General features: G+C 49.9%; 1 protein-coding gene across 1 annotated transcript in view; it reads left to right on the top strand.

The window, feature by feature from the left end:
- The window catches only part of CAPN13 (calpain 13), a 66,127-nt gene that overhangs the window by 16,293 nt on the left and 22,649 nt on the right, over window positions 1-27,185 (top strand). The window contains exons 2-8 of the mRNA XM_014533215.1: window positions 945-1,174; window positions 8,231-8,309; window positions 9,936-10,051; window positions 14,948-15,081; window positions 19,265-19,442; window positions 20,372-20,446; window positions 24,903-24,988. Coding sequence (XP_014388701.1) covers window positions 977-1,174; window positions 8,231-8,309; window positions 9,936-10,051; window positions 14,948-15,081; window positions 19,265-19,442; window positions 20,372-20,446; window positions 24,903-24,988 — 866 coding nt within the window. The 5' untranslated portion in view covers window positions 945-976. The remainder of the gene's footprint in view (window positions 1-944; window positions 1,175-8,230; window positions 8,310-9,935; window positions 10,052-14,947; window positions 15,082-19,264; window positions 19,443-20,371; window positions 20,447-24,902; window positions 24,989-27,185) is intronic.

Raw genomic sequence — 27,185 nt, forward strand, 5'->3', positions numbered from 1 at the left:
GGGTCCATTTGGCCTTGCAGCCACCCAACGCATGCCTCCTGTAAATTTCCCTTTAAAAAGTCTATTCGTTACCAGATGAGTGGCCAGCCTCTTTCTTCAGTCTTTCCCTCCTCTCTGCTTACAGATGTGGATTTGCAGATCCAGAAACTTTCCCTGGGCCTGTGTGTGCTATCACCCACCTACCTTCCTGACCATCTCTGCCAACACTCCCTATCCCCAGCCCCCACCCCAATGACCCCTCCAGCCCTTCCCATTTCCTCTAACACCCATGACTTTTCTAACCCAACTCCTGAGCCTCCTTGCACTTGCTACTCAGGGCACCTGGAGGGACTTATTTTTTTTACTACCTGCCATTTCTCCACCTGGCAAATTCTCCTTCCTTCAAGGCCCAATTCAAAGGTCGCCGCCTGTTGGAGAGTCATCCCAGACTCTCCTTGGCAGTTCGTAGCTCCTTTATGTCCACAGGACTTTGCACACATTTTTAATTAGACAGACAGTTTCTGTTGAATGATAGAATGTTGAATGTTGTTGTTGAAATGTCTAATCTATCTTTCCCACTTGATAATGAGCGCCTGGAGGATAAAGATCATGTTGTATTTTCTTTGGATTGCCAGCCCTCAGAAAGCGCTTGGCACAAGGTCAGTACTCAATAAATATTCATTAATGTGCAAATACCCCCGTAGTCTCTGGTGCACATAGAGCATACTGAGAAGCTGTTCAGTACAGCGGATTGAAACGGAACCTAGAGGAAGTATGACTGATTCCAGTCTGGGCTGGTCTACCAGCTGGCCGTGTCACCAGGGACAGCACTGATCTGGGTCTCAGTCCCCTCACTTGTAAGGGGGTGGGGGACGGACATCTGAGTGTCCTTTCAGGGCTCACATCCGATGATGTGAAGGACTTGACAGCTCATCTCTAAAACTATCTTTTTTTCTCACCCAAAGGAAAAGACGTTGGAGGTCTTCTAAGGAGAGTCATGGCACACACTCTGGAGCCTCTATCCCAGATGCCCGTCATCAAGTTCAAGGGCCAGGACTTTAAGACCCTGCGGGATCGTTGCCTAAGCAGAGGCCTCCTGTTTGAGGATGAGACCTTTCCTGCCGAGATTTCTTCCATAGGCCCGTTGCTGCTCCAGGGAAAAGGCCTCTCCAGGCTGCAGTGGGAGCGCCCAAAGGTGAGTGAGCCCCCAGGCACACACACATCCACCTCCTGGGCCCTCTGAGCCAGCCCACCATGGCCCCTCAGGACCCCTGAGTTCTAACCCAGCTCTAACACTGAGCACATCACTAGATGACCTGCCTTGGTATTCTCACCTGAAAAATGAGAAGACATAGGTGTGAAGAGTGTCTCTGAGGTCTCTTCCGTCTCCATAATTGAGCCTGTCATCACTCTTTATTCTCTTCAGGTATGACTGTCTCTATCTCCTCTTCCTTTTTATCTGTTAGAATTTACTCAAAGGGAAGCTACCATGTCAGTCACTTGTACAATAGGATGAATTTAAATAATTGGCTCGCCTCTCTCACTTTTATTTGTATTTTCAATCTTGCAAAGACCTGATCACCTACAAAAGAATTTTAGACATCAGCGGGAAAATTAGGAAGCTATTTCAGGGCAACATTCCAAGTCCTCTGAGTCCCCCACCCCAGCAGATGGCCACTCACTCCACCTTGCAGCAAGGAGAGCCTTGTTGGTTTTTCCAGAACCATCTCAGTTTCAGGGAGCGAGGCTCCAGAGGACATTGCTCAGCCAACTTAATGTTTTCATAATCTCATCAGGGCCACTGCTGATGACAAAGACCCAGGTCACGGTCACTGTGAGTGCCCTGGTGCTCAAAGCTTCTGTTTGTGCTTCCAAAAGCAGCCAGTGGAACCTAAAACAAGAGAAAATGCTATCGTGTCTAGTAAGCTAACGATGATAACATCAGCAAGTATAACTGAGCACATATAAAATGCCATGCACTCTACCGAGCACTTTCAGTAAAGTCACGTTAGGTCGTCCAGAAAAGGCATTTTCTGGCGACACAGAACAAGACACAGAGCTCTGGGGGTGCCAACTCAGGACAGACCTGAAGCCTCAGGGAAGGAGGAGATTAGTGGGGATCAGGTGGGGCTTGGATCTGCTTAAAGAAAGATGGGGTGCTCCAGCCTTCTAGGACCCATCTTCCCAGCCAGCAGCAACAAGTCCCCACAATGACTCTCTTCCTAAGGCCTTCCCCTCCTAAGGAGGGCTGACCAGAGAACTCTGTTTAACATTTGGAAGGGTTAAATATTGTTTTGTCTGGGTTATTTTCAGAGGCTGAGATTCTTTTTGAATGTGTTTCCTTTTTTTCATGCGGTGCTGGGAATAGATGTGAGACCACATTTATAGTGTTTAAGAATTTATACATCTGTTTAGAAAGGGTTGAGAGTTTCTTGTCATCTTAATTCCAGCAGCATCTCAACTTGAGATGTCTTTGGGGGTCAGGGAGAAACGTAGGCAAACAAAAGTGAAATGACTTACACAGAATCATGCCAGGGAGCACAGACAACAGGGTGGCGAAGGCCTGGGCGGGCGTGGAGCCTGGTTAGAAGGGGTCAGTGGGGGATAAAGGGGACATATGTAATACTTTCAACAATAAAGATTTGAAAAAAAAAAGAATTTTTCCAGGAACCCAGGATAGAGGCACCAGGGGCCAAATGCAGTCTATTCCCATTCCTCTTCTACCAGGGGCTGTCTTTTCCATTCCAGCACTTCTTTTAAAATGTATATGTGAATATGTCATCTATCTTTGTGTTTCTTATCACAGCTGGCAGTATAGTACTTCCCAGAGCTTTCCATGTGTCTTACTTTGTCTCCTTTGTTCTTCTTTATTTCATGGATAATAATAAAAAATCCCATTTATCAAGTTTGTACATGTGCTACGTATTAATCTAAGCACTTTACACATCACATTGCCACAGCAGCCCCGTGAGTCGATAACATTATCATCCTTGTTCAGTAGGTCGGCACTGCCCAATAGAACTTTCCATGAGGATGGGAAGGTTCGTTCTGTGCCGTTCATTACAGCAACCACTGGTCACATGTGGTTGTTCAGCACTTGGAATGTGGGTTGTGTGACTGAGGTTCTGAAGTTTTCATTTTATTCTGTTTAAATGAATTTAATTTAATGTACCTTATTGGAGAGCACAGCAGAGTCACCAGTGTATGTCAGGTTGAGGGATTAAAATTTCACCATTGTCCCCATTCTTTAGTGAAAAACATTTCACTTCTCAACTGAAGAATGGGCTATGGGCCCAAACCACATTGATGGGCGCTCAGAGAGCAACACCCAGCCCCACTGTGGATTCTGGCCCGTGGCCATCCCAGAATGCAGCACTGCCTGCCCAGGCAACAACTTTCTCCTTCCCAGGAACCAGAGCAGACTTTCTGAAAGGATCCTTCACTAAGAACAATTCACCTTGGGACCAAAATGAGTTCTTCCATAAAGTGGAGATATGAGTGTAAGTTGTAAAAGCAACAAGTAACAGAAGGTGAGAGAAAGTAAACATGTCAACAGACAGTTGCCATTGAGCGGAAGAACTTTGATGCCAATAAAGCCAATCTTCCTAGAGAAAATAGAAGAGGGAGTGACGCTGCCACCAGGCCCAGCCTGAACTCTGGCCACCCTCTGAAAGCGCCTGTGTCTAAACGCCCGTATGCTAAGCCTGGCGTTCCCTCATGCGAGAGCAGCACACCGTCTGGGGACGTGCCTGAGCAGCCTTTGAAAAGAATGCAGGAATCACTGTCGAAAATAGACCCAGTGATGTCCCATTGGGAGAGACCCCTCCAGAAACGATGCGGGAGAGTGTGGCTTTGGCGCCACTCCAGGGAGGGGAGTTTCTCAAACTCCAGGGACTTTTGCGTTACTGTTTCTGGCATCCCGAATGTAACAGGGGGTGCCCCACACTTTGCATTGAGAACGAGCTCCACAATTCAGAACGAATGTATATCCTGTAGCATATAACTAATAGGAAATATATCCATATTCCCTATTGGTAGATTTACTCTGAGAAATTGGCTCACGTGTTCACGGAGGCTGAGAAGTCCCACACTCTGCCATCTGCCAGCTGGAGACCCAGCGAAGCCAGTGCCGTAGTTCAGTCTGAGAGGCAAGGCCTGAGAACCAGGCAGCAGATGGTGTAATTCCCCATCCAAGGGCAGGAGAATGCCAATGTGCCAGCTCAGCAGTCAGTCAGAGAGAAGGGCAGTTCTCCCTTCCTCTGCCTTTTGTTTTATTTTTCTCTGGATTGGGTGAGGCTCATCCACACTGGGAGGGCAATTGCTTTCCCGAGTCCACTGATTCACATGCTAATATCATCTGGAAACACTCTTCCAGATCCACCTAGAAATGGGGTTTAGCCACGTACCTGTGACCCAGTCAAGCTGACACAGGAAGTCGACCATGGCAGTTTTCTTCTGCACAAATGGGTGTTTCAGTGCTCTCAAAGGGCCAGTCTGCCTCACAGAATCAGGAAACACCAAAGTCATGAAGCCCCTGCCTGCTGGTGTGGTCCCTGGGGAAGAGCCAGGCACCAGGGAGGTGGATTGCCGACCCCAGCTGCTTCCTGTGGGCCCTGGAACAAATCTCTGCTTCTCTGCACCTGCTCGCTCCGCCTCGCAGGACTCACCTGAGGAGCTGTCAATCCTGGGCTCTGCCTCTGGATGACCTGCTGAATCAAAGCTGTAGGAGGGGGGGACCTAGGGGTCTCCATGCCCGAGAGCCCGTGGTGATTGAGTCACGCCCGGGGTGGATACTCTGATCCTTGCCAGTGACTTCACTGCCCTGTGCTCCTGGTCCAGCTGGAGACAGGGGGACTGCCGGGAGCCAGCGCCTTACCATCCTCCCAGCCATCTTTACCCATTTTCTCTGTGGACCTTGTCCCAGGAGGTCAGCCCAGCAGATGAGAACACTTCTTAGTCTACTTCTGCCTCTTTCTACCTTTTTTTTAAAAATATATTTTATTGATTTTTCACAGAGCGGAAGGGAGAGGGATAGAGAGTCAGAAACATCGATGAGAGAGAAACATCGATGAGAGAGAAACATCGATCAGCTGCCTCCTGCACACCTCCCACTGGAGATGTGCCCGCAACCAAGGTACATGCCCTTGACCGGAATCGAATCTGGGACCCCTCAGTCCGCAGGCCGACGCTCTATCCACTGAGGCAAACCGGTTAGGGCCTCTTTCTACCTTTGAGACCCTCCAGCACCCATGGAAGCCCAGGGTGGGGAAGGAACAGGCAGCTCAGAGGTCAGGGGACTTAGATGCTGGTCATGTGCCCAAAGTTGATTGATGTTGACTATGGACTTTTTATTGGAAATAATTGCCATTTAATTTTTATAACATTAAAATATCTTTCTGTTCCTAATTAGCTAAAATTTTGGGTTTTTTAGTTTTTATTTTTATTACTTGGGCAAATCAGAGAAACTTGTGCATTTATCAAATGCCTTCATGGAAGGATATAAATTGTCTCCTCTTTGGCCCATGTAAATACTTTTTTCCATCATTGGATATCCTGATATGAAACCACCCTGGCAAATTTCTATGGAAAACCCTACTTGAGAGTGGGTTAGTCTTGTCACTTATGGTAGATTCATTGGCTGGGTATGTTATTTCATGTGTTTCCATGAGTATAATCAGCCTGGTGCGTGTGTGCTTCTGTGTTCTCTCTCTCTCTCTCTCTCTCTCTCTCTCTCTCGGTTTGGGCCTCCAGGCTGTGCTGGCTTCTTAGAATAAATGGTGGCAGGATTCTTCTTCCAACCTTTTTTTCAAACAATGAAACTGTAAGTGACACTGGAATTGTCTAGTCTGTGAAAGTTTGAGACAACTCGGCAGGAAAATCACGTGTACTTAGCAGCCTTTACAGAGATGGTGGGGAGATGTTCTGGGGTCATTTAAAAATACTATTCCAAGGTTATTGATCTTCTTGGGTTATATACTAACTTGAATAATTTGGGGCAGTGTTCATTTTCATCAGAAAATCATTAGTACTTTTAAATGGATTAGTACAGAATCTTACTTCATGTTTTAAATTGCTAAAACCCAATTTTTGCTACTTTTATTTGGGTTTCTCTACCACATTTGCCAAAGGTTGGATCTATGTAAGCCTTCTTGCCCAAAAGGAACAATTTACTTGCACTATTGATTTCTCTGTTTTATAATTCACTAATTGTGCTCTTTTATCACTTCTTCCCTCCTGTATTTGCCAGGCTCTTTTTGTCTTTTCCTTTCTAACATCTGTGAGTCGACTACTTAATTCATGCTTTTATTCTATGTTGTTTAATAATGAATGGATCTGAGGTTCTGGGTTTGTCTATGAATATGGCTTTTCAAAGTTTGCAAATACTGCAGACGGAGGGAATCAATATTTATTGAACATATACCCTGCCAGGCGCTGTGCTAAGTATTTCGCTTCCTTCCTCGTGTGGAAAAGGGAAGGGCTCTTGCTTTGCCAGGCCGCTGGTGGGAGGCAGGTGGACAAAGCGCCTGGCCCTCCGGAAGGGCTGATAATGGCAGCCGGTGCCTGGGTCACCTTATCGTTGGAGTCTCCCATTTTGCACACGAGGAAACGGAGGCTCCGCAAAGGAAGGGAAGTTGCTCAGGGCCACCAGGGAGCAACGCAGAGCAGGATTCCACACCAGGTGTGTCTGACCGGACTCTCAAGCACCCACACCCCTCCTCCGCTGATCACTGGGGGGGACCAGCAGAACCAGTGAGGAAGAGGCGCGCTGGGGGTGGGTCAGAAAGCTGAGCACCGTTGCCTTTGTTCCTGGTCCAGGAGCCCCGTGGTTCCTCTTCCCCAGCTCCCATGCGTGGAGGTCTAAGCGTCTGCTCCCTGGCAGCGGCCCTCCACTGGGGCCTGACTTCCTTTTCCAGTAGGAGCGGGGACAGGTAAAGTCCATGAAGTGCCCCCAGTTGCTTTCAATCTGGAAGAGTCGTTCCCTCCATGGCTCTGCAGAGACCTCTGCCCTGCTTGCTTGTGTTGGGAGAGACCCCCACGTTCTGCCCAGCCCTGGGGGCAGCAGAGGGTTGGGCGTGGCGCCTCCACCCCAGGGCCTGGGCCCAGTGCCCCTCTTGCCATCTGAGAGGGCTGGTTACTTGTGGACAGGCGGCAGGAGGAGGTGCAGTGAGTCATGGCCCCTCACGCGCCTGCGGAGCCTCCGTGTTTGCAGACATGCCCACCTTTGCTTGCCCCTTGGCGGCTCCACCAGGAAACGTAGCTTACAAAGGGCTGGCAGGTCTCACAAGGCAGGGACTCCGCACATGCATGGCTGTTGAGCAAATGAATCTATTTCCACTTTGCAGCCCTGCTCCCTGGGGACTTATTTGTCAATGTGAAAAGAAATGATACAGGCACAGTTAGCAAATTCCGCAAACGTGTGCGATGGAACTCCCGGCAGAGCTGCGGGGAGAGGATGCTGAGGGTAGTCCCACTGACTCCTAGCAGGGGCAAACCTACAGGCTGGTGGGGCCGGGGCAGGAGCCAGACCTTTACCCAGTGTTTTCCCCAAGGGCCCGGGGGCCCCTCAGGAACTCTCACCATCCTCATGTCTGCTGCGAGTTCCCAAAATTCTCCCAGACATCGCAACACTGCCGAATCCTCCAGCGACCCTCTCTGTAGCCAGCAGGCGCTGTGTGTGCTGGAGGTTGGGGAAGAACTAGGCTCTGAGTAACAGCACCTGGGATGAGGGGCCTGGATCTTCTAGAATCAGTCAGGGAGCCAACAAAGATCTGAGTAGTGCACATCCTGCATCCTGAACGGCACGTGGCTGCACTTGAACCTGAAGCCCAGAAGGCCCAGGCTGACTTCTAAGAGACAACATTTCACACGGGAAAGTTTTATTATGTCTATAAAAGTTTCCTCTAATAAATGTATCCGATTCTTTTTCTCTCTCATTTATAACCTCTTCATAAAACACTGCCTGTTAGCACCAGGATGGCTGAATATCTGATGCGGGGATCCTGAGACCTTATTGATGTTATCTCCTCATGCAGTTGCTTAGGTATTTATTGCCTGTCTCACAGTTACATATACACCCTGGTGACGGCTGCCTTCCTGATAGCAATAAAACCTGAAGAATGAGGGGAACTTTTAAGCACCTATTTAAGAATTAACCTCTACTTCTCAAAGACAAAGTGAGTGATGTCTTGGGTACCACTCTGGGACACAGAGGGATGAAAGATGCTCATGGCTTTTCTCCCTCTTTCCTAAGGATTTATTGATGGGTAAAGCAGAGCCTCATTTCATCCTGGAAGGTGCGAGCAGATTTGACATCCAGCAAGGGAAGGCAGGTAAGAACTCACCGTCTTCTCTTCCGGCCGTGGATCAGGGCAGGCTGCTCAAAGTCAGCCTCTGGATAGGGAGGTGTGGAGACCCTCAGAACTCTGTCCCAGCTGCTGAGAGGGGAGGCCGGCCCCTCAGAGACGGACAGCCCATGTCCAGTCTGCAGCCTGCACGTCAGCTCAGCCATGGGTGTGCAGGGCCATTGCGGTGAGGCATTATCGAAGAAAGGGAGAAAATGGACACAGGATTTAGTCTGAGCACTGGGTAGAGAGACGCATCCAGAAGATGGGAGGAGAGAGAGACCGAGAAAGGGAAGCAAGTGTTCATTGAGCTTTTGCAATGCTGTGCTAGATACTGTGCATGTGCTGTTTTCTTTACGCCCGGTAACATCCCCACTCTATACGTATATGCAAAACCAAAGGGTCTAAGAGGTAAAATCATGTCTTTCATGTCACATAAACAATAAGTGACAGAGTTGGGTTTGAATCCAGGGCTGTTTGACTCCCTCCCACCCACCAGACAGCCATGGATCAAAGTTGTTGCTAAGAGGGCTGGCCTTGAAGAAGGCCACTGGGCGGGACCAGGAATGGCCGAGAGAAATCCCTGAGCCAGAAGCCCAGGAGTGGGGGAGTTGGGGGGTGGACAGGCTGAGAGAGGAAAGTGGACAGGGAAGTAGGAGACAGCACAATCAGACTCTTCTAAGAACAGACTCTCTATCCTTAAATGCCTGCCTACAAGTTATGCCTGCACCTGGACTTCCCCTGATGGAATCACGGTGTCTTGGGCTAAGTGGATAGAAGCCTGTGTTTCAGTGTTGGGAAGAGCCCCCAGCAGCTAATAATCCTCCAGATAGAGCTTCCCCTATGTGAAGATGGGACCTCTCTGAGGGCGTTTCTGTGCCTGACACAAGATGGCATTCAAATAATTGATTGTGTTGAAGAAAAAGGAGGGAAGACTCAGGAGAAGGGGATGATGCTCATGCTCAAAGGGCTCACCATGACATCCAAGGAGAAACTCAAGGCTTCATTGCCCTCAAGGGGGAAGAGGAGAGAACCCCTGTGTGGGCTAGAGGGGTCCTGACACAGGGAGAGGCTGAGCAAGTATTAACAAAGAAAAGCACAAATCTATTTGCTGATAACAAAAGACACTGTCACTTTAGTTCTGAGCACCTCTGGCAAAATGAGAATCAGAAGACAAGTTGGCCCACCAGCCCTGCCAAAGCCTGGCTGGCGCTCTCCTGACCTCCCTCAAACCACCATCACTTCCACCAACACCTCCACCATCAATCACTTCCACCAACACCTCCACCATCAGTCACCCCCACCATTACCTCCACCATTAATCACCCCCACCATCACCTCCACATCAATCACCTCCACCATCACCATCAATCACCCCCACCATCACCTCTACCATCATCACCCCCACCATCACCTCCATCATTATCATCACCACCAGCTCCTCTGTCTTACTTAGAACTGGCTCTAGTGAATCCTTCCTTCAATTCTCTCTTAGATAGAAGAAAAACGCATTATTCAGAAGGACATATGTGGACTCTGGTAACAAAGACCTGCGAAATGCATGGGGTGGGGCTTCCAGTAAGCCTCTCACACTTGGTGTGTGTCCCCTCACAGGAGACTGCTGGTTCCTGGCAGCACTGGGCTCCTTGACACAGAACCCACAGCATCTGCAGAAGATCCTGATGAACCAAAGCTTTTCCCACCAGTATGCAGGGATTTTCTGTTTCTGGGTACGTGCACTGCTGGGATGCTCCCACATGGTTTTCTCTGAGCACAGGGGATGACTGTCTTGAATATTCCCTTGTCTGACATCCTGAGATGTGGAAGAGGCACTAACTTATGTGTTAGTTACACTGCATAGCTCCAAGAAAGTATGTGAGCTCATAATCTGACAACGCCTGGGAAAGATGAGAGTAAAAATGTTCTCATGTAAATTATTTTTATTTTTGTATTATTTATTCATTTACTTTTGAGAGCACATTTATTAAAGCTGAGAAAGGTGAAACAAGGAAGGGCTTAGGATAGAAGAAGCAACAGGAGAGAGCCTAGGTGGGGCTGCTTCGGCTCACTGAGAAATCAGAGAAAAGAGGCCTTGTGGACAAGCTCAGGGGGTTAATCCAGGACGAGCTGCCACTGCCCGTTGCTCCCCTGGTGGCAAGTCTCCTGGGGTCCCTTAGAGGTTAGGAGATGTGTGCCTGTGGGGAAGAAGAGGAGGAAGGGAGAGGCATGAGCATGCTCCTGAGAGGGTGAGTGAGCCCTCATGTAATTTTTTTAAAAGGCAGGTGCAATCACCAAAAGAAAAAAGGAGTCTTTGATCAAGAACCCTGTACATCATCGAGCTTTTGTCTATATCTAGTTTGTGCCATATCAGGTTATTTTTATCACACTAGCTTGAGAATAAGTTGTAACATCTGGTAGGATGATTTCACCTTCATTATTCTTTTCTCAGAAATATCTTGCTAATTCTTGCACATTTATTCTTCAATGAGAACTTTAAAATCATTGTGTCTAATTAAAAAGAAAAGCCATTGTGAGGCGAAGTGGAGCAGCAATAAATTTATGTATTAATTTGGAAAAATTACACTTTTATTATGTTAATGATTCATTCCAGAAACATGGTCTATCTTTCCATTTATTCAGAACTAGTTTTATACCCTTCAATAAAATGTTATGGTTTTGTTTTCATATTAGTGCTGTACCCTTCTTGGTAAATGTAGTCTCACATATTTTACGGTTTGTAGCTCATGTGAATGAGATTTTTCCCCTCATTTCTAACTTCTAGATGTTGCTGAAAAGAGAAAAGCCACTCCTTATTAGATATTAAATTCTATCCAGCCACCTGACCACATTCCTTTATTTGTTCTAACTTTTTTCTTTAGTAGACTCTGGATTTTTTAGTTATCTAATATTTTCTGCAAATAAAGATGATTTTGTCTCTTCTTTTAATATTTATAGAAATTATTTGCCCTTGTGCCTTGTCTCTTAAGTTAGTACCTGACAATTTTGAATAAGAGTGACAAGAGTAAAACCCTGCCTTCTCTGGTTTTTAGTTATATATTTTCCTGGTGCTCTGTTCTTTAAATACACTGTTGGATTTAATTTGTTAAAAATTTGAATAGAATTATTGCATCTATGTAATATGTAGAATTGGAGTCTAGTTTTTCTTTAAATGTTTGAGTTTTACTAACTTTTTAAAGTGAACCCATTGAGCTTTACATACTTTGATCTGACATAATTTGAATAATGGTGTTATTCATTGGTTATCTTTTGTTTGAAAGTAAAATACATAACAGATCCAGATGATTGAGGCTTTGATTTATATAATTACTTTTAGTTATTTTCATTAATTCCCATTTATTTTCTCTTGGTTAATTTTATTGTGTTTTTTAAGTTTTCTGAATCTTCACATTTAATATTATTAGTCTTTTTTTAATCATAAAAAATTTGAGACTAGAAAATTTCCTCTGAGATCTTATTTCTATCTATAGGTTTCAATATAAAATATCTTGCTTTTATTAATTTTAATATAATATATTTTTAGTTTTGAGTACATTTTATAGGGAGGTCATCTTTTGGTTGTAGAGTTTTAGATTTATTAAATTATGGTAAAAATATAGTCCATAAATCTCTATGTTTGGGGAAATTATTAAAGTTTTATTTATGGTCAAGTCCATCACATTTTTGTAAATGCTTCATTTGCAGATTATATAATCTACAATCATCTCTTTTATCTTGGCTTATTTTTTGTCTGTGTGATTTGTCAAATTCTAAAAGAGGTGATGAAGTTCCCCAAAGTTAGAGTTTGGAGAGTTCCTCTTATGCTTTCAGATATTCTGGCTTTATATTCTTCCTGCTATATTCATTAGTGCCCGAAGATTCTTATTATCTGGTTGGTGAAATAAAGCTTACAAATATATCCCTCTTTGTCACATGTAATGCTTTGGGCCTTCAGTTCCTCTTTATGTGATATTCATATTGCTATTCCAGCTTCCTGCTATTTACACTTCCCTGTTATATCCTTGCTCATCCCTTCATTATCAATTTCATTTTCACCATTTGATGTTTCTTATACAATTTAAACCTTACTTAAACCTTATCGCTCACCATTGTTTCTCTCACCCTTCATTTCCTCTTATTGAAGACTTTTGTTCTCATTTCATCGTCATTCGGTAGGAATAGTTCCTTGAATAATTTCCTCAGATGGCATAAGTGTATTTTATTTGCTCTTTCTTAAGAATGATATTGCAATTGGGTTTTGAATTCTTGGATCACATTCCCTTTCCTTAAGACTCTATAAACATTATTCCATTGTCTTATAGGGTCCTATGTTGCAGAAGAAAAAACCCAATGCTAATCTATGCTCTTACTTTGTATGTAACTGGTTCTTTCAGACTACAAGTTAATAAGAGGCTCTTTCTCCCCTTGGTGTTCTGAAATTTCTCTGGAATATGTCCAGATTTTGCCTTTTTAAAATCAATCTTGACTGGAATTCAGCAAACCCTTTCTTTCTGAAGACCTGCTCCTTTTTTGCTCAGCTAAATTTCCCTCCATTATTTCTGGGCATCCTCCTTTATCCTGTTCTCTCCTCCTGAAGTCCAGTTATTTGCATCCTGGGTCTTCTAACAAGTGCCCAGGTAATGCTGGTGCTGCTGGACCAAGGAGCACACTGAGGAATGAGCTAGAAGATGCAGGTTCAGCTGTGTCTGCACTGCCTCGGGGCTGCAAGTGTTGGCTGAGTGATAGGGACAACTTGAGGCCCAGGCAGGACCCACTCTGCATGATCATATCTGATACAGGGGAAGTAAGTTGGTCAACATTACCAGTGTGGGAAGATGGGGTAAGGGTGACTTCTAAGGGGGAACCAACCAGAGGAGCTCCTTCAAGCCAGGACTCGTTCATTCTGCGTGACTGACTGTGCTCCAGGCACTGTCTTAGGTGCTGAATGGAAAGGCTGTTATTGAAAAACAGTTTCTACTTTCAAAATTGCGATCTCACTTTCACAGTCTCATCTGATCCCAATTATAGCCCCAAAAGGCAGTTCTTACTCTTACCCCCATTTGGCAGATGTGGATACTGAGACACAGAGAATTAAGTGTGTTACCCAATGTCTGTTGCTCAGATAACTAAAGACAAAACCAGGACTCAAGCACATTTCCACTGACTGGGTACTGTCTACCACACTTGGCTTTCCCATTAAACCCAAATCCAGATTGGGTTATCCTTCCAGGGCCCTCTTCTAAGAGCTGGGATTAGCTTTCCTTGGCGCTTCAGCCACATTTCACGATCTCCTTCTAATAACATCCCTGCTGGCTCTCGACTTCACCCACCGATGCATCTTCATTGCAATAGGGACATGAATCCACAGTGGTGCCAGAACTGACCACAGTGCCCGGGTTCATTAGTGACTATGAAAACATCTTTGATTTGTCTCCACTGACACCTCTATCTTGGTTTCCATTTCTGCTTTGAAAGTGTGTTCTCAGGCCCAACATCTGGGATATCCAGCTGTGGAAAGGCCCTGTGGATGGCTTCCTGTTATTGCCAAGCAGATGATAGATCGCATCCACCCAGGTTTATGTTGAGCCCCCCTGTCGGAGACTTGCCTCATCAAGGCTCAGGCCTGCAGCCGGAAGCCCTGCTGCTTAGCCAGCACAGGAGAGACCAGAGAAGAGACTCCAAAAGGCCGGCTGTATTATGGATTTTCCTCATTTGGCGATGTCCTGGGTGAACCATTAAGAGTTGAATGCTGAGGATTAAAGCAGTCTGTTTTGGAGAGGAACATCTGCTTCATTTGTGCTCTTAGCAGTAGCAGCGCCAGCCGGTGTCATTTCTGCTGCTCTGATGGCAGGGCCAGAGCGAGGCTGTAACTGCTCAGTCCTCCTGTGCACTGCTCATCCTGCGGCCCCTGGGCCTTCGCCCACGCTGTCCCTGCCATCTGGGATGCCTTTCCCGCCTCTTCTCCACCTGCCCAGCCCGGCCTTCTCCCGCCAGCCTTCAGCTCCCAGCAGGCTCTCCTTCCCCATGACAGCATCTGTATCTGCCACTCTGCTTTGTCATTCAGCATCTGCTTTCCCCACTGCCCTTCTGTGCCCGGCTACACCAGGCGCGTCTCCTGCTTGGAGCTCACAAAGGACTCGCCAAAATGAGGCCAGAGTTAGGAGCAAAGACAAGCTAGAACCTAAGTCTCCTTCCTCTCTGCTGTGCTGTATTCTCCTTGACTAACTTGGTCTGTGACTCATTTTCTCCATCTGCCAGTGGAGATGACATCCCCTGTCCATCAACGTGGGCTGAGATTTGTTCTGGATAGCGCTCATTTTTGCCTCGTGGAGGTCATGTGGTGACGGTGGTGATCTTCTGACACCAAAGTCAGGCTAGAACCTAAGTCTCCTTCCTCTCTGCTGTGCTGTATTCTCCTTGACTAACTTGGTCTGTGACTCATTTTCTCCATCTGCCAGTGGAGATGACATCCCCTGTCCATCAACGTGGGCTGAGATTTGTTCTGGATAGCGCTCATTTTTGCCTCGTGGAGGTCATGTGGTGACGGTGGTGATCTTCTGACACAGGTTGCGGGTCGAGAAGCTCCCTTACCCCAATGCTATTGAGCTGTATATTCATCTCTCTTCCAGTTCTGGCAGTGTGGCCAGTGGGCGGAAGTGGTGGTTGATGATCGCCTGCCTGTCCTGAACAGGAAGTACCTCTTTGTGCATCCTCTCAACAACCAAGAGTTTTGGCCGTGCCTGCTGGAGAAAGCCTATGCCAAGTAAGGATGGGCTAGCCCCTCAGCCCAGGGTCTCGATGCTGCCCCGCCTGTGCAGCTGCTGGGCCTGGCAGGTGCTTCCCACCAGCCGGCCCGAGACTGTCGGCAGCTTTGCTGAATGCAAGCGATGCCCCTGGGAGCATCAGAGCCTTTGCACCTCGCTGGGCATCCTCCATAAACATTCACTGTGTGCAAGGCTGCATTGGGCCCTTGGGAGGGACCCAGAGGCACCTAGCAAGGGGTGGGCAGGGCAGGGCTGGACAGAGATATGCACTGGCAATGATATTATTGCAAGGGCTGGTAGAGAGCTCAAATAAAATATAATATCGTGGTCATAGTCTGCTGAGAGGACAAAGGAGAGAGAAAACAATTCTGACTTTCAGACTCACAGAGTCAGTCTGAGGCTACACAGAGGAGATGGCATGGAGTGAGGCCTTGAAGGATGGGTAGATTTCAGCAGGGGAAGAAGTATGTGGGGGAGGCATCCCAACCGTGGGAATGATTCCAACAGAGAACCAGGGGAGGGACAGTTCAAAGTGAGGTCGGGTCGGTGGGGGCCTGCTGGGGCTGCTGTGGGATTGCATTTATGTGGGAGGTTGGGGGAGATATTGTTCAGTATGATATGGTCCAAACACCATGATGTGGTGCTGTCTCCTGGAGTTGACAAGCTCAGGGACTTACAAACACCCCAGTTCACGTTTTGCTTAGATTCTTTTGGGCTACTTTTATTCAACAGAAGTTCATTGAGCATTTAACCATAGGCCAGGCTCTGTGCTTGGCACTGGGTTATAGATTCTCAGACTGGTTCATGTAGGTATGTGTGTGAAAGTACCTGTGTGTGTAAGAAGTCATTTTCTAAAGAACCACACAGGCGAGGGACACATCAGAGCTAGAAATCAACACTAGGAGACGAAAGCCTGAGGACCCTGCCTTTCGGGAGAAAACGGGCAGTGGAGAGTGTTGCCTCATCAGGTTTCCTAAAGGTCATCCTAACCAGCCCCTCATGCCCAGGCTCTGGATGGTGTTGTGACTCAGGTGTAAGTAGTTGGCCTGAATCTGCTGAGGTCCTCAGTCATGTGACAGAAGACATCATTTAGCAAGACCGAAGACCGGGTCCGATCCCATCCGGGGCCTCCCTGAGGGGTGGCGACAGCGCAGACTATCCGGCCCCTGTCCTTCTGGGGGGTCACAAGCTGAACAGCAAGACGTCTTGACACCTCTTTTTTTGCCTCCTTCCTTTTGAGCCAACTTGTCAAAAAGGAAAGCAGTTGCTCTCTCCAGTGTCAAGAAGAGCTGTTGGTTAGGATTGGAGAGTGAAGCCCAGATCCCAGTCTAGGTTATTGAACCAATTCATGTGCTTGGGAGGTTCATTCACAAACACTGCCATTATCTTTCCAGTATGGAGTCAAGCCTCACCCCTTCGGGGCCTTGTTTCTCCTCATGTAAAGGGTGGGGGATGAGGGGGAGCTGGCAGCTCACAGGGAGAATCAGAAAGCCTGTGGAATGGAATGATGACTCTGACCCCATTTTGTTAACAGCTGACCTAAGGCAGTCAGTCATTCAGCTTGAAAAGAAATAGGCAACTGGACCCTGAATCCACTCCCTAAAGAAATGTAGCCGAGGATAAAATGCTTCAACTATTAAGCTGTTTCAAAGCTTTCCCCTCCATCCAAAAGGGGAAGTAACAGAATGCAGGAGTGAGTTGGGTAGGATCACAGCCCATCAGAGCTGCAGCGCCGCTGTCAGCACCCCCTGGACCTTCTCCTTTGGGATGTGAGGGGACAGGCTCAGAGAGGTGAGATGACTTGCCCAAGGTCACAGGGAGTTTGAGGCCACGCTGGACGGAGAGCTGTACTCCGTCGGCACATGTTTTCCATCATCCCTTCATGCTGTCAGTCCTTTGGGAAAGGAGTTGTCTTTTTTGCTTCTTTGGTGCTCAGTGTCTGGCACATGGGGACCACAGCACGGACACAGAGAAGCTATCTGTCCAGACGAGATGGCCCTCTTTCCCTCCAAGGGTGTAGACACTGAGAAGTGAATACGTGGCCTCCAAACTTCCAACTCTCCTGCGGCTGGGAGTCTGGAAATGCACTGGTCAGGGCAGCCAAAGGGGGTGAGGGGGAGGAATCTGTGTTTGCAGATTTTTCCCCCTGAGGTCATAAAACAGAGAGGAGATTGGGGGCAAGATCAGGTGGGCTGCCTGTCGTCCCTTCTAGAATCTCTGCAGTTAAGAATTGCAGCATTTCCGCACCCTTTCTGGCTCTGATTTAGACATCTGAATCCTTCCCTCTTTCATATAGTTTCTGGAAAGATAGACATGTCCCCAAAATGAGGCGGAAGCAAACGGATGAGAACAAGGCTCTCTCCGAATTCCTGGATTCGGGTGATGAGGCGCAGTGACAGGTGTGGTGAGCACAGTGCTCGCTATCTCTCCTTCCCCTTCGCTCTTCTGTCAGCAAAGGGGGCTAAGAATAGCTGCCATGTTCCTGACGCATCAGCAGGATCGGTGAGCCCGTGCTGGTGAAGCAGAGAGGTAGCGCCTGCTGGGACGGGCTGTGGGCACTGCAGAGAGCCAGTGAGAGGCTGTGAAAGGCACGGAAGGGGGCTGCTGGCCGCGGGTCCTGTGCTTGCATCGGCTATCTCCGTGGTGACTGCAGAACGATGCTGGTGCAAGACATCGGCCAAAGCCACAGACCCTGAGGACGCGGGCCTGAGGTGACAGGGCAGAGCCCGGGAGCTGCTTTTCTGGGGTGACTCTGCTGCAGCCCTCTTTGAAGCTGGGGGCTAGGGGAGGGCCATTGCAGGGCCGGAGGCCACATTGCTGGGCTCAGAAATGGGTCTCTGAACTTGCAGTGCCCTCAGCAAAGCCCTCCCCATCTAAGATCAGGAGCCACAATACCTGTGGGAAATCAGGAGAGGCAGACATTCACACCCAACCGGGCACAGTCATGATCCAAGGCAAACTTTGCTGTTGACCAAGCAAACACCGCAGAGATAAGAGTCTGGTACCGGGCATAACCCTGAGTCTGAGAGAGGGAGAGAAAGATAAGATTGAGAACCAGTTTGATAACAAGTTGAGATCAGTCACGCGGTTGTTCCCATGGAATGGCTATTTTGTTCCGTGTATCCTTCACTCTCTTTACTAAAAGCCTTTTTCTAAGCCATCCACGGTATTTTTGCCTGGGATGGTGTCCCACTTACAATGGCTGCTTGATACGTATTTGCTGAAGTGAATTTACGTGAATTCTGGGTGATACTCTGGAGGAGAGAAGGACAGAGGTGTAAATGGGGTGAGAAAAGAGTGTCTGAGGAGCCCCCAGACCTGATCCAGCCAACCTCACCATTTCCAGGTGAAAGGCTGAGGACTGGGATGGGGGAGGGGGGAGGTCTTGTCCAAGGTCACAGGCCCATTAGAGGCAGCCGCAGGTTTAAACCCAGGCCCCGATGCCCGTGTGACTTGCATTCCCAGAAAGAAGGCTGTGGTAGGAATGCCGCTGCCGCTGGCCTGTGAAGGGCTTGGTGTCTGAACCTCCATTGCCTCTGTTATCTCCCTGGTGCTGCTGGGTGATAAATCTGAGAATGGGAACGGGAAACCGGGTCAACGTTTGGGCAAGTGAGAACAGAGGCTGCCTTGGCCTCAGCAGCCATCAGGGCGGATGCCCATGAGCTCTCTGAGGGCAGAAATGGGGTCCCGTTCACCTTTGAATGCTCAACACCTGGCATGACACCTCACACACAGTAAGCACCTACCATTATTGTTAAACTGAACAGGAAACAGTGGATACTCATCATAATAATATCCAGTACTTATTAAGGACTTGCCATAAGCCAGGCCCTAGGTCCAGCCCCATGAGGTTAAGTAACTTGTCCAGGGTCAAGCAGCTAAATACGGGGTGAGGTTGGGATCTGACCCCTGGCCTGCGGCTCCAGCACCTGCACTCCTGACCTCTATACAACACGGCCGCTCGCGGGGCTGCCCAGGCCCCGGGAGACCAGGGAAAGGATGTGGCTGCAGGTGGCAGATGCCTAGAGTCTCCATCCAGGTGAATGGAAGGTGGCTGGCTGTGGTCCGGGGTGGACAGACAGTCCATCACCTGCAGCACATGCAGAGGTCAGGTGCGCAGCCTCCCTTTCCGAGTGTCTCACTGATGGCACCACAGGGTTTGGGTCTGACTTTCCCTCCCAGGTTCCGAGGATCCTATCAGCACCTGCACTACGGCTACCTCCCCGATGCCCTGGTTGACCTCACGGGAGGGGTGGTCACCAGCATCAGCCTGCACTCCTCTTCCCCTTCTGACCTAGTGACGATGGTAAAGACCGCTGCCAAGGCAGGCTCCCTGATGACCTGTGCCACGCCGGCCGGGGTGAGTAGACCAGGAATCCTTCGCATGGGTCCGGGCTCTCCTCACCTGGCGTGTTCAGCCACTGGCTCCTTCAGCTAGGGAGGGAGCGGTCAAAGCCACCTACTGGAGCACAGTCGGTCATGCTGTACTTTACCAAGGTCACGTCCCTCAATTCTCAAGACAGCCCTCCCTCTGAGATAGGATTGCAGGATTCACTGACAGAAGAGGAAATGGGCTCAGAGAGGCCAAAGAAAATGCTCCCGTCACACAGTCAGCAGGTGGCTGAGCAGGGGTTCAGATGCTGCTCTCTGACCTCAAAGTCTTTACCTATTACTTCCCGTGACCAGAAGCAATGGGTCCAGAGTGAGCGGCTGGGGGGCCTTTGATTCTCAGTGTTTCTTTATAAAGACAGCCTCCCAAAGGCAGCATGGCCCGTTTTGAAAAGTCTGGATTAGCCTCCAAATTATTAGTCTGTTCTGAGATGGCCAGCTCCCTACTCACAAGGTGAGGATGCCTCCTTCACTCTTGAAACATGTGGACTTTGAGCCACACGTTCCTAATCTGAAACACCACCCAAAACTAAGATGCACTTCAAACCCCAATCACTCGCAGCGGGGTGGGGAAGCCCAGCAGACGGGTTCCCTGCCGTCTCAGGGATGGCGAGTGACTGGGGGAGCAAGCAGCCCTCCCCCCCAGGTCCTCAGGCTCTATCAGTCATGCAGTGGGTGGTCTCTTGAGGTATGAAATGCCTGGGGCCTTAACCACCCAGCAGCCTTCAAACTCCACCTGTAGAGACGAGTCCCAGGAATGCACGCCCTTCAGCTGGAGTCTGTAGGACACTTTTCACCAGGGCCGGCTGTGGCGCGGCGCAGGGCCCATGAATTGTGCTGTTCTCTCTCTCGGGAGAACCTGTGAAAGTCTAAGGCGTGGTCTGCTTTTCTCCCGTGAAGCCGACAGGGGAAGCCACAAGAATGGAGAATGGCCTGGTGAGCCAGCATGCCTACACCGTGACTGGGGCCGAGCAGGTAAGGCTCATGGGTTGGGCCCCATGGTCTTGCTCCTTGGAACAGGCGTCAGAACCACATGCCTCAGCAGGCCCAGCAAAGCTGCAGTGAGTGTTTATCTTCTTACCTGTGGTGGCGCCCGTCACAGACAGCTCAGTCCTTCTATTCGTCCAGAAGTTCTGGTGCCCAGTACCCTCACCCCCCAGGGATCCTGCTCTTCTTGAGGGCTCTCGGGCAGGAGGAGGGGCTAGCTGGACTGGTGATTACCCCTAAAGAACGCAGAATGAACTAGCCAGTTGACTCTAGGGGAAGTTTTGCCCTGAAGAGTTTTAGTTGTAACATACCAACTAAACTACTGTAACAGACGCTCCAAAATACAGGGCTCAAACAAGGTAAGGTTTGTTTTACTCTCAGATAAGCAGGCGGTCCGAGAGCTAGAAGGTGGCTCTGCCATCCATAGCATTGGACTTCCCCCTGTGAGCCCCAGGCAGCTGCCCCAGGCCCCCTCCTCATCCGGCCAGGGGAAGAGAAGGAGGCCAGGGGAAAGGGATGCATCCTTTTGGGAGGAACACATTGGGAAAGGCACACTCACAGGTTCCATTAATCTGAACATGTGGCCACACTGAGGCGCAGGGAGTCTGGGAAACATACTGTCTAGCTGGACCGCCACATGCCCGGCTGGAACTTTATTCCCATGGAAGAGGGCAGGGTGGCCACGGAGGACAGTCTTTCCCTTGATACAGAACTGACTGTGTGCACAAAAACGTATGTAATTACTGTGTGCAGAATCATCCGGTCCAGAAAATACTACTAAAGTCCAGCTTCCTCCATTCATAAGTGAAGAAGTGGAGGCCTGGGAGGGGACGGTCTCTCACAAGGTCACACAGCTACTTGAAGTGGCCGGGCCAACACCACAGCTCCTCGGTGCCCATCTACGTTTATCATGCAGCCATGCGGTGACAGCGCTTCCTGGCCTTGTGATGACTTCCCACAAAGGCTCCCCATCTCTGTACTTCCCACAAATCTCAAGGTGTAATACTGTCTTCAAGGCTCTACCAGATAGCATCCCAAACTCCAGGGAACATTTTTCACGGGCATTTGTGGGCCAAGGAAAGCGGAGTGCTGGGGTCTGTTTCTAGCATGCTTTCTCCTGCTGGCCTTCCCTCTCTCTGTATCAACCTGTCTCTCCTGTCCATCGACCTAAGGCCACTTGCTCCATTGTTTCATGTTTGGGGGAGTGTTCCAACCCACAAAACAAGGACAAAATCTTATGTCCCCCTAAAGAAATCAGTAAGAACTACTTCCTCTGCACAGTACCTGGGAAACAGTAGGCACCTACCATGCTAGTTGGATCAACGGATGGGTGCCCTTGTATGAGTGAGTGAATGCATTCGTCCTTGGCCTATGAAGGTGACATCATTGATCCTTCATCATAGATCATACGTGATGAGCTCAACACACATTTCCCACAAGCAAGGAAGGGGTTGTCCTGATACACCCAGGCCAGAAGAGATCCCAGTCCCAGTGGCTCCAGACTCCCTTCCTCTGAATTCTCCCAAGCCCTTCCCTGAATTCTCGGTAGGGACAGCCAATACCATCATCAAGCTTGGCTCTACGTCCAGGCACTGCTCCCCACACCTCCCCTGACCCAGATGTGGACAAGTTTGGGCTAGAGACAGCAAATTGGTTTTCTTATGAGTCAAACTTGATCATTGGCCATGCTGCCTGGATGGCTGTATGGACAAGACTTTGGCACTGCTTCCAGATCTGGGGCAAGAGCTGTGATTGGTGATGGTATCTGTGCTGGGCATGGAATGAAAGAACCATGGTGCCTGCATGATGCATCTTCCATTCCTGGACCCGGCCCTTGTTATTCACTGAGACAGTCTTTGTTTATCCTCTGAACACAGGCGAGAAGGGACTTGAGTGTTGAGAGGTCCAGATGGCCATGGATGTGAGTCCCCACAGAGGCTGGGCATGGCGACGGCAGAGACCGTCAGGCTATAGAGCGGCATGTATACACCAAGGGCCGAGGGAAGGGAGGTGAACTCAGGACTCAGGCTGTGGGGGTTTAGGCTCCAGATGATTCCTTTCACTATGTGAGTGTTTGCTCCCCCACAGCACACACGTTGAGTTGTTCCTGTAATACAATAAGTGGTCTGAACAGGACACGCCCCCCCCGCCCCCGAAGGCAGGTGATGAAGACTTCATGTCCTGTAGGCGCTGTCCTGCCCCTCTGTGGCTGCTGACACTCCCCAGCCTGTGCTGTAAGGAGCACCAGCCTGGTGAGATCCCCTGCTTGGAGATTCACGATGGACATTAACATTTTAAAGGCTCTGAGAAGGCCTGTATTAACCAGACAGGTACCGCTCAGTGTTAATCAACCTTGAAACCCTTTTCTAGGAATAAGCATTAACAGCCTATGGGTCTACCATCTGAGAGAATACATTTAAGGAAATACTATCCTAGGATAGAGAACTTGGATTAGCTCTCGTCTCGAATGGACTCCTGAGCCACCCGGCCACGGTCCATGTGATCCCCAGGAGGGCACTGACAGGAAAGGAGTGGCAGAGTCGGACAAGGGGCCAGGAACTTGCCTTAGTGAAAATTTCTCCTCCAGAAAGAGGAGGTTATAACTCTCTGCAAGTGTGAAGATTAAACCAGCCCATAAATGCCGTGTGCTTTTTAATCTGCTCATCCTCCCTCTGGGCGGGACACGGACAGGAAGATAAATGAAATTGGCATTTTTTATTATGTTCCTAGCTTGGTCCATGACTCCCCTGGGCAAGGGGTGAGTGTTTATCTGCACGCCTCATTTAGCCCTCTTCCAGCCCCCTCCGGTCACTGGCCACTCTTCTCCCCTGGGCCCAGCTGAGCCCTTGACTGTCTGTTAGGCACTGAGGGTGGCTCATTAAGCTCTTTGGGCCACGGGGCGACCATTACTCATTCCTGCTTTGTGGGCACCACCAGGTGCTGGCAGTCAGTACGTTGTGTGCAAAGCCTGGGGTGCTCTGGGGTAGGGCAGAGAGGGACAGGAAACCTGGGTTTGAGCGAGGAGCCCTCTACCCCCATCCTGTGTGGCATTTAAAGCCAGAGGGCCTTCCACTGCGGTGCCAGCCAAAGATAGAAGCAGACAAGGAAAAGCCACAGAAAAGAGCATTGCTCAAGCTAGGGTCTTGGAACCTCATCTCACTGCATTGCTCTGTCATGGCAATGCTTTACTGGTGATCCCATGGGCCTTGGCCAGGTGCGTAGGTTATATGCGGAGTCAGGTTCACAGCCACATCAAAGAATGGGCTGGGCACTGGAGCAGCTGTTCCTTTATTTCTCTTCCCCCTGCCCCCCTGCTCCCCCCTCTCCCTCCCTGGTTCCAAAATTAAGAGCCTGGGCTTTGGAGAGTGACTGTGGCTAGGGTCAGAATTCTGCCTCTGCCGCTTACTCTATGGCCTTGAGAAAGTTGCTTAACCTCTCTGATGCTCAGTCCCCTCCTCTGCAAGACAGCGATTGTGTGAAAATCTACCTGCGAGGATTGGAAGATGTAACGCACATCAGGCACTTGGCCGGAGCCTGGTTCCGAGCACACGGGTTCTTTTCCATGTGGACGATATTCAGCTCAGCCTCCTCTGACCTGGAGTCATTGAACAAGTCCGCCCCCTCCCTCACCCCCAGGCCCCTGTCTCCGCAGACAACATTAGCACAGATCAATATCCCAGCTACAGCTCGATCATACTTTAATTTCTCTCGCCAGGCTGAGCGCTGCTGGATCCGGGACTGTAGGTCCAAGGGTCGCCATTATTTCATTGTAATTTTTCAATAGTTCTGCCCTCTGGCCTCAAGTGGTCTGCAAAAGCAAATGTACCAACTCCCTTTCTGGGAGTGAGTGATGAGGAGGTCCCCGGGGGAAAGGCAAGGCCAAGCCACAGAGGCTCCCTGCTCCGGAACAGAGATAGGGGCGCAGGATGATGCGGGCTACCCCCCGCCCCCGACATCTCCATTTCCAAGTGGTCCCAGTCTTGCTCAATCCTCCTGTGAGACCCAGCACCGCTCCCAGTGGGCGCCTGGCAGGGAAGCAGCAAGGATGGGGTAGAGATGCCGGCTGCGGCAGGGCCTGGAGGAAGCTCGAGACCCACACGTCCTTCCCTCTGCAGCTGGAGGCAGCATCCATGCTATTTGCCTGCTGTTAAATCAGCTCACCCCGGTTCTGGGGTTCAGTCGGAAGGAACGATGACGTGGCCCCTGCTCGGCGAGGTGCTGAGCAGAAGGGGCCATTTTCTCCTCTGCCTCATTCCAGCTCCGTGCAGGCAGCAGTCATTGATTTTTATTTTTCCTTATTTATTTATTTTTTTTTCTGGCTGCAGCCAAATGAGGTCAGAAGTTAAATGAGTCCTTGGAGGTAAAGAGCAGCTGCATTCATATCCCCCCTTTCTGCTGACTTTGGCTGGAGGCCTCTGACGGTGTCCTTTTCTCTTCCTTGCAGATTCAGTACCGGGGGCGCTGGGAAGACCTCCTCCGCCTGTGGAACCCCTGGGGCCAGGACGAGTGGCGAGGGCGCTGGAGTGACGGGTACGGTTTCCGAGAACCTCTCTATCTGTCACCGAGCCCCCTGTTCGGAGAGGCCCCTGCCCCGTGGAGTCTGTCTCCCCTGCTGTGAAGCTCACTGCAGGCTTTTCCAGATCACACCTGTCTGACTGTCAGTCCGTCTCGCACTCCCATGAGGCCACTCACCAGACATCTATTAGACACTGACTGTGTCCTGTCTGTGCTACATGCACCGTTGGGTGGGTGCTGTGGGACATATACAGATGACAAGGCCCAGTGTCTATAGAAGGTTGCAGTCTAAGCTTTGGAGCTCATACCCAGAATTGGTTGAAAACATGAAAATAAAAAGTGGAGGCAGAGCAGGAGCCAAGCTCCACCTGCCAGGAGAGCGGAGAGAAGGCCCTCACCCCATCACTGGGACTGCTGGGATTCTGTCCTGATGACGCCGTGTCCTCAGGGTGAAAAGACTTCTTTGGGGGGCAGGGGGTTAGGGAACTGAGACAAAGGTCCGGATGGATATCGTTTTACTCAGTCCGGCTGGGTCGACGCCCTGCCCTACTGACCGGACTCGCTGTGGCTGGTGCCGGACCAGCACCTTGCTCTGAGTAGGAATGGATGGAGCTGAGCGGGTCTCAGATGCCCCTATCTACCTGCGAGGATTGGAAGATGTAACGCACATCAGGCACTTGGCCGGAGCCTGGTTCCGAGCACAACGGGTTCTTTTCCATGTGACGATATTCAGCTCAGCCTCCTCTGACCTGGAGTCATTGAACAAGTCCGCCCCCTCCCTCACCCCCAGGCCCCTGTCTCCGCAGACAACATTAGCACAGATCAATATCCCAGCTACAGCTCGATCATACTTTAATTTCTCTCGCCAGGCTGAGCGCTGCTGGATCCGGGACTGTAGGTCCAAGGGTCGCCATTATTTCATTGTAATTTTTCAATAGTTCTGCCCTCTGGCCTCAAGTGGTCTGAAAAAGCAAATGTACCAACTCCCTTTCTGGGAGTGAGTGATGAGGAGGTCCCCGGGGGAAAGGCAAGGCCAAGCCACAGAGGCTCCCTGCTCCGGAACAGAGATAGGGGCGCAGGATGATGCGGGCTACCCCCCGCCCCCGACATCTCCATTTCCAAGTGGTCCCAGTCTTGCTCAATCCTCCTGTGAGACCCAGCACCGCTCCCAGTGGGCGCCTGGCAGGGAAGCAGCAAGGATGGGGTAGAGATGCCGGCTGCGGCAGGGCCTGGAGGAAGCTCGAGACCCACACGTCCTTCCCTCTGCAGCTGGAGGCAGCATCCATGCTATTTGCCTGCTGTTAAATCAGCTCACCCCGGTTCTGGGGTTCAGTCGGAAGGAACGATGACGTGGCCCCTGCTCGGCGAGGTGCTGAGCAGAAGGGGCCCTGCTCTCCTCTGCCTCATTCCAGCTCCGTGCAGGCAGCAGGCATTGATTTTTATTTTTCCTTATTTATTTATTTTTTTTTCTGGCTGCAGCCAAATGAGGTCAGAAGTTAAATGAGTCCTTGGAGGTAAAGAGCAGCTGCATTCATATCCCCTCTTTCTGCTGACTTTGGCTGGAGGCCTCTGACGGTGTCCTTTTCTCTTCCTTGCAGATTCAGTACCGGGGGCGCTGGGAAGACCTCCTCCGCCTGTGGAACCCCTGGGGCCAGGACGAGTGGCGAGGGCGCTGGAGTGATGGGTACGGTTTCCGAGAACCTCTCTATCTCTCACCGAGCCCCCTGTTCGGAGAGGCCCCTGCCCCGTGGAGTCTGTCTCCCCTGCTGTGAAGCTCACTGCAGGCTTTTCCAGATCACACCTGTCTGACTGTCAGTCCGTCTCACACTCCCATGAGACCACTCACCAGACATCTATTAGACACTGACTGTGTCCTGTCTGTGCTACATGCACTGTTGGGTGGGTGCTGTGGGACATAGACAGATGACAATGCCCAGTGTCTATAGAAGGTTGCAGTCTAAGCTTTGGAGCTCATACCCAGAATTGGTTGAAAACATGAAAATAAAAAGTGGAGGCAGAGCAGGAGCCAAGCTCCACCTGCCAGGAGAGCGGAGAGAAGGCCCTCACCCCATCACTGGGACTGCTGGGATTCTGTCCTGATGACGCCGTGTCCTCAAGGTGAAAAGACTTCTTTAGGGGGCAGGGGGTTAGGGAACTGAGACAAAGGTCTGGATGGATATCGTTTTACTTAGTCCGGCTGGGTCGACGCCCT

Source organism: Myotis brandtii, unplaced genomic scaffold, assembly GCF_000412655.1.
Source record: "Myotis brandtii unplaced genomic scaffold, ASM41265v1 scaffold953, whole genome shotgun sequence".
Lineage (NCBI taxonomy): Eukaryota > Metazoa > Chordata > Mammalia > Chiroptera > Vespertilionidae > Myotis > Myotis brandtii.